This window comes from Galeopterus variegatus, unplaced genomic scaffold (genome assembly GCF_000696425.1).
Source record: "Galeopterus variegatus unplaced genomic scaffold, G_variegatus-3.0.2 Scaffold92, whole genome shotgun sequence".
NCBI lineage: Eukaryota > Metazoa > Chordata > Mammalia > Dermoptera > Cynocephalidae > Galeopterus > Galeopterus variegatus.
Window position 1 is genome coordinate 882832 of NW_007726203.1, and position 10258 is coordinate 893089.

The following is a 10258-nucleotide window of genomic DNA, read 5'->3' on the forward strand; positions in this document are numbered from 1 at the left end:
AAAGGACAAAAAATAAAAAATAAAAATAAAATAAATAAAAATCAAGGGGTAGGTGGAAGAGGTGGGGAGGGTATAGGAGGGAGGACTCCTGGGACCCAGGGCCTGGGTGGATGGGTGGGGGACTTGGCCTTGGTCAAGGGGCCAGATACACCCTCTCTGCGGCCAGAGGAAGGAAGGGGGTGTAGCCATGTTTCCAAGTGTGGTGGGAAGAAACCATGGGCCAAAGATGAGGCCACCTGCGTGGAGTGTGGAGGCTGGCATAGAAAAGGAGGCATAAGTGTGTGAGGTCTTGGAAGGGTCCCTGGGCTGAGTGGGGTACCACAGGGTCGGGCTGGGGCTGGACAGGTTTGAAAGGGCCCAGACAAGGGTTCCCTAGCCTAGCAAATAAAAGGATGTCCAGTTAAATTTGAATTTCAGGTAAACAAGTAATACTTTTTTTTTTTTTCTTTAAAGGATGACCGGTAAGGGGATCTTAACCCTTGACTTGGTGTTGTCAGCACCACGCTCACCCAGTGAGCAAACCGGCCATCTCTATATGGGATCCGAACCCGGGGCCTTGGTGCTATCAGCACCGCACTCTCCCGAGTGAGCCACGGGCCGGCCCACAAGTAATACTTTTTTTTTTTTTCTTTAAAGGATGACCGGTAAGGGGATCTTAACCCTTGACTTGGTGTTGTCAGCACCACGCTCACCCAGTGAGCAAACCGGCCATCTCTATATGGGATCCGAACCCGGGGCCTTGGTGCTATCAGCACCGCACTCTCCCGAGTGAGCCACGGGCCGGCCCACAAGTAATACTTTTTAGTATCAGTATATTCCATGCAATGTTTGGGATATGTTTATACTAAAAAAATAAAAAATAAAAAAATTATACCTTGGTTATCTGAAATATAAGTCCTGTAATTTACCTGGCAATGCTAGCCTGGCCTGGTGGAGTAGGGGGTAGGGAGAGGGCACGAGGCCAGCATGAGCCTGCCTGGGGCCCAAGCCTGGAGAATGGGCAGCACTGTCAGGCGGCGGGGGCCGAGGGGGGAGAAGGCTGGGGCCGCTGCTGGTTCTTCCCGGTGTGAGCAACCCCCCGTCCCAGAACTTTGGTCTCGTCCCACCCACCCCCCGCCCGCCTCATGGTCTCGCCCTAAAGACCCATCGATAACTCTACGCTCGGCCTCGGCTTCTATCGACTCACTCCGGCTCCCCTCGCCGTCCTGGACCACGGCGGAGTGCGGATCCGTAAGTAAAGCACGGAGGCCGCGGGACGAGAGCGGGGAAACGGCTGCTGGGTGGCTGGGGGAGCGCAGCCGGGGGGTGCCGGCTAGCAGGACTGGGGCAGAGCGTTCAGCGACGCGCAGGGGAGGTTGCGGGTACAGCCCGGCAGCGCCCCTGCCCATCAGGGCCAGCCGCCGGCCTGCCACGCATGCGCAGCCGCGGCGATCGTGGTCCCCCGCGGCCTGCCCGCCGCTGTGCGCATGCGCGGCCCGCCCCTGCGGCAGAGCAGCGTCCCGGGTATGACCGCCTTCTGCCCGCCGCGCCGGGCTGGTGTCCCCGCCGGGTACGGTGGGCGGGGCACCGAGCACGCGCCGCGAAGCCTCGGAGCTTCCCCTCGCCGGTTGTCACGCGAGTCCCTGCACCTATCTGAGCCTCAGTTTCCCCATCTCTAAAATGGGAATGATGATATTTGTCTTAGCATTAGCACCAAGTGGACCTGTAATATCCTTAGTACATAGAGGGGACCCCCTAAATACTTCACATTTATCTCCTCTCCAAATTCTCTGGCCTTTGATCCCTGCCGTTCAGATCTTGGGCCCTGTGCACACCTCAGTCTTCCCAGCAGCCACACCATGAACACCTCCCCAGGCACGGTGGGCAGTGACCCGGTAATCTTGGCCACTGCGGGCTATGACCACACTGTGCGGTTCTGGCAGGCCCACAGCGGGATCTGTACCCGCACGGTGCAGCACCAGGACTCTGTATCCTCCACCTGAGCGGCGGGCAGGGTGGTGCTGGGCCGGAGTCTGGGTGGGATGACAGCCTGTGCAAAGGCCTCGGATGAGGATGCAGCAGCTCAAGCCAGAATGCGGAGGCCTCGAGGGTCCCAGGGCTTCCTTCCCGTCATCCTCCTTAACAGACCCAGCAGGTGAATGCACTGGAGATCACACCAGACCGCAGCATGATTGCTGCTGCAGGTACCTCTGATCCTTGACCTCTAGCCCCTGACCTCTGGTAGGTTGACCCGGGCACAGCCAAGCTTCAGTTCAGTCTGTGTCCCTAGGTTACCAGCACATCCGTATGTATGATCTCAACTCCAATAACCCCAACCCCATCATCAGCTATGACGGAGTCAACAAGAATATCGCCTCTGTGGGTTTCCATGAGGACGGCCGCTGGATGTACACGGGCGGAGAGGACTGCACAGCCAGGATCTGGGACCTCAGGTATGAGGTGCTGGGCAGGAAGAGCCTGGGCTGAAGGTGGACCACTGTCAAAATGTCCACCAAACTGAGGAGGTTATCTTGAGACTCAAAATGAAGCAGGCAATTCCGTGTGGTAAAGCAAAGAATTTTACTAAAGGGTAATTTACATATAGGATGATAGATTGGGCAGGCGACCTGGAGGCTTAGGCAAGGTTTCTCTACACCGCCTCTTGGTAAGCCCAAGTTTATATAGGCAATTCACACAAAGCAGTAGAAGAAACCAAGAGGCACTTACTAACATCAAGAAACAAGCTAACGTCACTAACTCCAGATGTCTTATGACAAGGATTACTAACTATGGTGGTCTTGTGATGTAGATGGCCTGATGGGCTGTTGCCACTCCAGTCCTTTTTTTTTTTAAAAGATGACCGGTAAGGGGATCTTAACCCTTGACTTGGTGTTGTCAGCACCACGCTCAGCCAGTGAGCGAACCGGCCATCCCTATATGGGATCCGAACCCGGGGCCTTGGTGTTATCAGCACCGCACTCTCCCGAGTGAGCCACCGGGCCGGCCTGGGTGCTAGTTTCCCATGATGAGTTCCACTTGTGAAAGAAAGTCCACCGACTGAGCCATACACTTAACTGTCTATGCTCTGTTCTGTTTGTATATTGCAGTTGAATAAAACCACTACTTAAAAAAGAAATTCAGTTGGAGGGGGAGATAGGATTGCCAGATTTAGCAAATCAAAATATAAAATGCGCAGCTAAATTTGAATTTCAGATAAATGAAAAAAAAATTTTTTTTTTTGGCGGTTGGCTGGCACAGGGATCCGAACCCTTGACCTTGGTGTTATCAGCACTGCTGCTCTAAAAACAGAGCTAACTGACCAGCCCTTAAGAGTGACTTTTTTTTATATAGGATGTTTGTATTGTAACCCTGGGAGGGACCAAACCATTCCCACCCATTCTGACAATAACCAGTGTCGGGCCCTCCCTGACCCTGTCACTCCAGTTCTTAATCATTAAGTTCCCTCTTGGTAGTCAGCAAGCTGTTCCTACCTATTGTTCTAACTACCTTTCCCCTGGTTACTGTATAACTTGTGGGCAAGGTTCACACAAAAGACATAGCAAGTGGTGAGGGCTTCAAGATGGAGTAGGCTATGCTCACAACCTCACAGGCCTGCTGCCTGGGGGTGGAGGGTGGGCCAGGCTGGGAGACCGTCGTAAGTCAGACTTTCTCCAAGCAGAGGCTGAGATGGGGTGCTTTGGGTGTTTGATGTATTCAGGGACCTGAGGACAGGAGGATAGAGTGTATTCCATCAAAGAGCTGGTCCTGGCCTGGCCCTTGGCTTACTCGGGAGAGTGCGGTGCTGATAACACCAAGGCCACGGGTTCGGATCCTATATAGGGATGGCCGGTTTGCTCACTGGGTGAGCGTGGTGCTGACAACACCAAGCCAAGGGTTAAGATCCCCTTACCGGTCATCTTTAAAGAAAAAAACCAAAGAGCTGGTCCTGCCTTGAGGCCAGCGGCCGGCCTTCTATTCCCCCAAAGTCAGTTGCTGGCTTCAGGCTGCCCCCTGGAGGGGAAGGCCGAACCTCATAAGTATTTCCTAGGAGGCAGCTCCCATCAGCAGAGGGACAAAGATGAGTTGGCCAGGGAGAAGGCTTCTGAGTAGGACACCAACATCATCCACTACAGAGTGTGTGTGTCCCCACCCTGCAGGTCCCGGAACCTGCAGTGTCAGCGGATCTTCCAGGTGAATGCCCCCATTAACTGTGTGTGCCTGCACCCCAACCAGGTGAGGGGTACTCTTGGGGGGGGCACCTTGGGGGCTTTGGAGGTCAGGGGTCCTGCCCTGCCTCACCTCCCCTGGACTGCAGGCAGAGCTCATTGTGGGTGACCAGAGCGGTGCTATCCACATCTGGGACTTGAAAACAGACCACAACGAGCAGCTGATCCCCGAGCCCGAGGTCTCCATCACATCTGCCCACATCGACCCCGACGCCAGCTACATGGCAGCAGTCAATAGCACTGTGAGTCCTGGGTGCGGTGCAGAGGTGGGGCAGCTGGGACCCAGCCCTTACCCCCTGCAGATGGCTTGTTTCAGGGTGTTTCTCAGGCTCCTCCTCTTCCCCCACAACCTTGCCTCCCACTCCTGGGCTCCAGCCCCTACCCAGCCACCAATGCCAGAAAGCTGGTGTCACTCCTGATGCCACCTCTCGTTACCTGCCACAGCCCACCCAACAGGTCGGTTGCTTTGGTCTCCAGAGCCTCTGTCAAGTCTGTCTACTTCCTTCTTTTCTTGCTGTCAGCTGATCTCCTGACAGCTGATGCAGTCTCTCTGTAGCCTCCCTTCCCCGCTCTGACCTCCCCGGTCCTCTGATCCCTTCTCTCTCGGCCACCAGAAGTGTCCTTTAGCATTACTGGGCAGACCGCATTGACCCTGAGGAGACCCTGCGATGCTCCTGGGCCCCGACCACGGCCTGAAGGACGTGGCAGCTGGCCCTTGCTCTCCACACCAGCCACATTCTCTGTCTTTAACTTGGCTTCAGTCCTAGTGCACAACATGGACTCTTTGCCTGTGCCATTCCCTCATTCTGGGTGCCCTTCTCCCGTTGCGTTCTTCACATTCCTGTTGGCCTGCGGCATCCTCCAGGAAGGCACATGCGAGTCCCTGGCCAGGCATGGCCCCCTGCTCTCTGCTGGCTGGGTGTGGGCTGTGGTTGGGGCCAGGCCTCCCAGTTGCCACCTACAGGCAGGACCAAAGGTGCCCACCAGCTCACCCCTGGCTCCCAGGTCCCTGTGCACAGTCGGCCCCCGGCGTTGGGGCCCCGGTATCCAGGTCCAGCCTCAGGTCGCCCTTCCCCATGTCTTAGACTGGAGGCTCTGAACTTCCTGTGACTGCCCTGCTACCCTGTAGGGAAACTGCTATGTCTGGAATCTGACGGGGGGCATTGGCGACGAGGTGACACAGCTTATCCCCAAGACCAAGATCCCTGCCCACACACGCTATGCCCTGCAGTGCCGCTTCAGCCCTGACTCCACGTGAGTGCAGGGCCTGGTGGCCCAGGAGGGGACCTGTCTGGGGCTGGGGGCTTGACGTGTCGGGGCCCAGCTGGTGCATGGCAGGAGGGTACAGGGTGGGAGTGGCTGCTGTATGACATCCCCCATGCGCCCGCCCCCCTCCCCCCCAGGCTCCTTGCTACCTGCTCGGCTGACCAGACGTGTAAGATCTGGAGGACGTCCAACTTCTCCCTGATGACGGAGCTCAGCATCAGGAGCAGCAACCCTGGGGAGTCGTCCCGTGGCTGGATGTGGGGCTGCGCCTTCTCAGGGGACTCCCAGTACATCGTCACCGGTGAGCCCTGCCCTCCTGCCTCTCCTACTCCTGCCGGTTGAGGCTGCTGTGTCTCCTGTGCTGTGGGCCAACCTGCCTGGCCTGGGCCTGCGCCCTGAGGTGCTGCCCAATCCCTCCCTCCCACAGCTTCCTCGGACAACCTGGCCCGGCTCTGGTGTGTGGAGACTGGAGAGATCAAAAGGGAGTATGGTGGCCACCAGAAAGCTGTTGTCTGCTTGGCCTTCAACGACAGCGTGCTGGGCTAGCCTGTGCCCCTAGGGATTGCAAGCAGCCGTCAGGCATTTGGGACTGCCCGGTGCAGGTGGCACCAGTTGAATGTATTTGTACAGCCCCCAGGTCCGAGTGAAACCCCATGGGCTAGCCTCTACCAGCCCAGATGAGCTGGCCCTGTCTGGACTACCCTGGCCCCCCTTGGCCAGCCTATACCTGCCAGGCTGGCCCGCCTGGGGCTCCCTTGGCCCTGGTTGTGTGTCTGGATGTGACAGGGCTCAGGAGGCCTGCCCAAGCCAGGCTGCATGTCACTTGGCTGGGATAGCCTGCACTCCCTTCAAGAAGTTGGGACCCCCAGGGTCTGGAGAGGGAGTTGAGGCTGGTGCCCACCCCCATGCCAGTGCTCCGCCCTGCCCCCGCCCATTTCAGGCCCTGAGGCCACAGAGCACGCCAGACTGCTAGGTGGAAGGGTTTATTAGTTCCTGCTGCAGCTGCCCTCCGTGGTGCTGGCAACCTGGGGAAAGGGTGGGCCTGTGGGGACCAAGGCCGGGCTGAGCCAGGCCAGAGGGCTTAGTCTGGGAGGTAATAAAAGCAGACTGACACACAGATGTTGCTTGGGAAGCAGATGTCAATGCAGAGATAGATCAACCGCTGCCTCCGGGGTCCTGGGTGGGAGGGGGCTCCATGAATTCCCAAAGGGCTCCCCCCTCTTTCCCCTGCAGCTCCTCAGACTGCCCAGTGGGAGCCACAGGGCCCTCCACACAGCCTCCCCCAACTCACCCTCTGATCGGCGGGCCCAGTAGATGGGGGTCTTGGCACAAAGTTGCTGCACCAAAACCCCGACCTGGGCAGGGTCCACTGCGTGGCTCCCAAGCACTGCCAGGAGCTCCTGGGCATAGTGGGTGTCTTGGGTGGGGCTTTGAGCCCCTCGGGCCTGTAGAGAAGGCTCTGGTGGGGCCATGGGGTGGGGGCATTTCCGCTTCCCTGGCTGGGCGGAGCCCATGCGTCCCTGTCCCCCACCTTGATGGCCCCAGCTGCAGCTCTTGTCAGCAGCCTCAGCTAGGGGAAGATAGAGCTTTCTGTTCCCCTGAAACCAGAGCCCCAGCCTACCCTGGGCCTGGGGCCAGACTTAGTGTCCTGTGTGTAGCCCAGGCCCAGGGACCAAGCTGAGCGGGCTGCTCACCCTCGAGGTGTTCACCAGCAGCTGCAGCATGTCCCAATCCTGGGCCTCCATCAGGCGGAGGAAGCAGGCCTGGTGCTCCGCAGGGCGGTAACAGATGCAGCCCTGGGGAGGCAGGTGCGTGAGGCAGGGCCACCCCAGCACCCGCAGTGGTGACCCTCTCCCTGCTCACTCACACTTTGCCCGTCGAACAGCACCACCCAGCTGCGGTTGCTTTGCGGTGGAGTCACCATGATGGTTGCTGTGTTCTGGGCCGCATCCACCAGGGTGGTTTGGTTGGACCTGAGCACCCGGGGGCTCAGGAGAGTCAACCGGAGCATCTGCGGCAGTGGCTGAGAGTGGGTAGTTGTTCAGCTGGGCAGGCTGGGACCACCCCAACACACCCCCAGCCCTGGGCTGCAGGATTTCTGACATCACCTGAGTGGGCCCTTCCACCCCTCCAGTCCTCTGGCCATCTGCTCCTGGCCCCGGCCTCCCTTCCCCTTCCCACTGTCCACGTCCCTGGTCCTGAGGAGGGGCTCACCTTGGGAGGGCTGTGAGCAAAGCCAAGAAGCCCCCCAGCCACGGCCCCTGTAGTGGCCACTGCCAGCAGCAGCAGCAGGCCTGCGGCTCTCCAGCTGCCATAGTAGGGCTTGGTCTTCACCTGGGGGAATGCTGGGGTCAGTGAGGTCCTTGGGGTTAGAGACCAGGAAGCAGGTTTGCTTAGGGGAGGTGGGGGCTGAGGTGGGATGGGTGGTGGGCACTCCTGGTCCCTGCCCAGGCATCCCTGGCTCTTTGTCCGTGGGGTGGTTGGAGGCACTCACCCCAGCACGCCCGGTCCCAGGGCTCTCAGCCTCAGCGTGGCAGCTCCCTTGCTCCATGCTGCAGCCCCTGCTGACAATGCACCAATTGTCTGCAGCCCCTTGGAGGAGCCTGCCAGGGAAGCCGCAGGATGCCTCTGATGAGCCAAGCAACTGTACCCCTCCCCTCCTGACCCCACTGCCTCCTTCCCAGCTCAATGTCTCATATCCAGGTCAGAGCCAGAACAGTCCCCTCCCCGCCACCTGGGAGGGTGCCTGTTACCAGACCTGGCTCTCCGGACACCTGGCCTGTGCAGACTGGACAGCACAAGGGCTGGGAGGACAGGATGGAGCCCTAGTTGACCAACATGGAGGGCAGCCCAGGCCCAGCCAGCAGGACTCTATGTCTAGTTGGGGCAGATTAAATTTTTCTTAAAGGGGTTTGTTTTTAGTCTCTTGGGTTATCCCTACATTCTGAGAGCTGGCACAGGGCCTAGTTCTCAGTGAGCTGCCAATAAATGCCTGTTCGATGAATGACTGGTGTGGGATTGTGCTACCCAGTGCCTCCAACCCAGGATGGGCATCCTGCAGGGCACATGCCTAAGACCAAGTGGGTTCCAGGAGGCTGGGCCATGGGCAGGCAGCTGACAGGAGCGTCCCACATGCCCCAGGACGGTCAGGTCAGTGCTGGTGTCTGCCTGGCATAGCTTCTAACTCAGCTCTGCTTGCTGCCCTGGCTCCTGGTTTGCATCTCCAGTACCTGCCGCACGCAGCCAGTGCAGGAATGCTCATGCCAGCTTTGCTGCACTGTCCTTTCCTACTCTGGTTTTGTGTCTTGCTTTTCCTAATTCTTCAGAACCTGTTCCCCTGTAACAGGACTGAAATGGGGTGTGGCTGTGTGCTCAGGTTCTAGCTCTGGAATTGGAATCCCACCCCACCCCCACCACGGCTAGACAGCTGTGGTCTCAAGGCATGAGCAAGGAACACCAGGGTCAGTATGAGTCAGCACAGGTTTGAGAGTTTAATGTGCATTCGGGTTTACACAGTGCAACGACCCCTTGCAGGCTGGGGATGGGGTACACACAGGCTCCAGAGTGGTGGGTCGGCAGGAGAGGGCGGTATCACTGGCTGCCGCACCTGCTGCGTGCTCCTGGTGTGGGTGACAACGCCCTGACAGGCCCGCTCAATTTCCAGACCCACCTTGAGCCGACCTCGCAGAGCCAACGTCAGCACCACCAACCTCACAGGCACGGCTGCCCTCGTGTTGGCCTGCAGCACAGTCCGAACCCCAGACACCCCAGGCCTGGGAGGAGCTGAGGCTCAGGACCCCTTTATCGCTCTGAGAACTCTTAGTGAACAAGCAGAGGAGCGCTGTGATCCGGGCTGGGAGAGAAGCACTGGGTGCAGGGCAGGCACAGGGAAGGAGTTGGCCAAAAGGAACAGCTTCCCAGGCTCTGCCCTGCAAGTGCTGCTGACAGTCTGCTTATCTGGCCTGTTAAAGGTCAGCAGACTTAGGAACCAGGCCAGAAAAGGCCAGAGCCCCTGCCAGGAACCCTTGGCTGGCTGGTGGACCACACCAGTCCCCCTGCCGGCCACTGACAAGGGAATCCAGGGGCCAAGGTGGGTGGCTTCATGTCCATTGGCATTGAACCCCACCACAACCCAGGAGATGAGGACAGGAAGAGACTGGGTGTTTTGTAAAGGACCTCCTGTTCTTGGGACACTTCTTTCCTCCCTCTCCCAGAGGGTGCCCTGGGCAACAGGCGTTCCCTTGGCCAGCACATGCCTTTAGCCATGCTGCTAGCTGTAGGCATGGAGACTTCTTCAGTGGGATTTTCCCTATGAGGCAGAGCACAGCTATTAATCAAAACACTTAAGATTCAATTCCAACAGTTAACAAAGTTGTTCACAAGTTTTAAAAAACAACTTTTGGCACCAACACTGCTCTGACCCTCCTGCACAGCAGCCGAGTTCAGTGAAGGCATCCACGCCCTCTTGGTGGCTGGGCCACCAACATGCCACCAGTCCAAGTCACCTGGGTTTAAATGCACACTTGAAACAGCAGAGGTTGGGCCGGCCCGTGGCTCACTCGGTAGAGTGCGGTGCTGATAACACCAAGGCCCCGGGTTCGGATCCCACATAGGGATGGCCGGTTTACTCACTGGCTGAGCGTGGTGCTGACACCACCAAGTCAAGGGTTAAGATCCCCTTACCGGTCATCTTTTAGAAAAAAAAAAAAAAAAAAAAAAAAAAACAGCAGAGGTTTAGCTGGGCTGAGTTTACACAACTGAGCAAATGTGTATGAGAAGTGGCAGCC

General features: G+C 58.0%; 2 protein-coding genes across 3 annotated transcripts; one reads left to right on the forward strand and one right to left on the reverse strand.

Moving 5' to 3' along the window:
* The first annotated feature begins 1147 nt into the window (after positions 1-1147).
* On the forward strand, positions 1148-6588 carry MLST8 (MTOR associated protein, LST8 homolog (S. cerevisiae)). 2 transcript variants are annotated; one of them, XM_008581791.1, is made up of 9 exons: positions 1148-1230; positions 1795-1967; positions 2132-2183; positions 2270-2432; positions 4137-4212; positions 4295-4447; positions 5335-5459; positions 5609-5772; positions 5899-6588. In XM_008581791.1, the coding sequence occupies exons 2-9, from the start codon at positions 1839-1841 to the stop codon at positions 6015-6017; spliced, it is 981 nt and encodes a 326-aa protein (XP_008580013.1). In that variant the 5' UTR covers positions 1148-1230; positions 1795-1838; the 3' UTR covers positions 6018-6588. The 2 variants fall into 2 exon arrangements, with proteins under 2 accessions (XP_008580013.1, XP_008580018.1); XM_008581796.1 differs by having other exon boundaries at positions 4137-4170.
* On the reverse strand, positions 6439-9581 carry BRICD5 (BRICHOS domain containing 5). Its single transcript, XM_008582012.1, has 7 exons — positions 9542-9581; positions 9142-9324; positions 7686-7960; positions 7339-7494; positions 7166-7267; positions 6763-6916; positions 6439-6647 (listed from the first exon to the last, which is right to left on the reverse strand). Exons 1-7 carry the CDS (start codon positions 9579-9581, stop codon positions 6553-6555), a joined length of 1005 nt encoding a protein of 334 aa, XP_008580234.1. The 3' UTR covers positions 6439-6552.
* Positions 9582-10258: the final 677 nt, after the last annotated feature.

What these genes read in the sequence shown, in the direction of transcription:
- BRICD5 (XM_008582012.1), bottom strand. Translation starts at nt 9,581, where the DNA reads ATGGACATGAAGCCACCCACCTTGGCCCCTGGATTCCCTT. An exon ending in TTGCTCACAGCCCTCCCAAG is followed by an intron (nt 7,495 to 7,685) that starts GTGAGCCCCTCC and finishes ACCCACTCTCAG; the next exon opens with CCACTGCCGCAGATGCTCCG. An exon ending in TGCTGGTGAACACCTCGAGG is followed by an intron (nt 6,917 to 7,165) that starts GTGAGCAGCCCG and finishes CCTTCTCTACAG; the next exon opens with GCCCGAGGGGCTCAAAGCCC.
- MLST8 (XM_008581791.1), top strand. Translation starts at nt 1,839, where the DNA reads ATGAACACCTCCCCAGGCACGGTGGGCAGTGACCCGGTAATCTTGGCC. An exon ending in TGTGCCTGCACCCCAACCAG is followed by an intron (nt 4,213 to 4,294) that starts GTGAGGGGTACT and finishes CCTGGACTGCAG; the next exon opens with GCAGAGCTCATTGTGGGTGA. An exon ending in CTCCCAGTACATCGTCACCG is followed by an intron (nt 5,773 to 5,898) that starts GTGAGCCCTGCC and finishes TCCCTCCCACAG; the next exon opens with CTTCCTCGGACAACCTGGCC.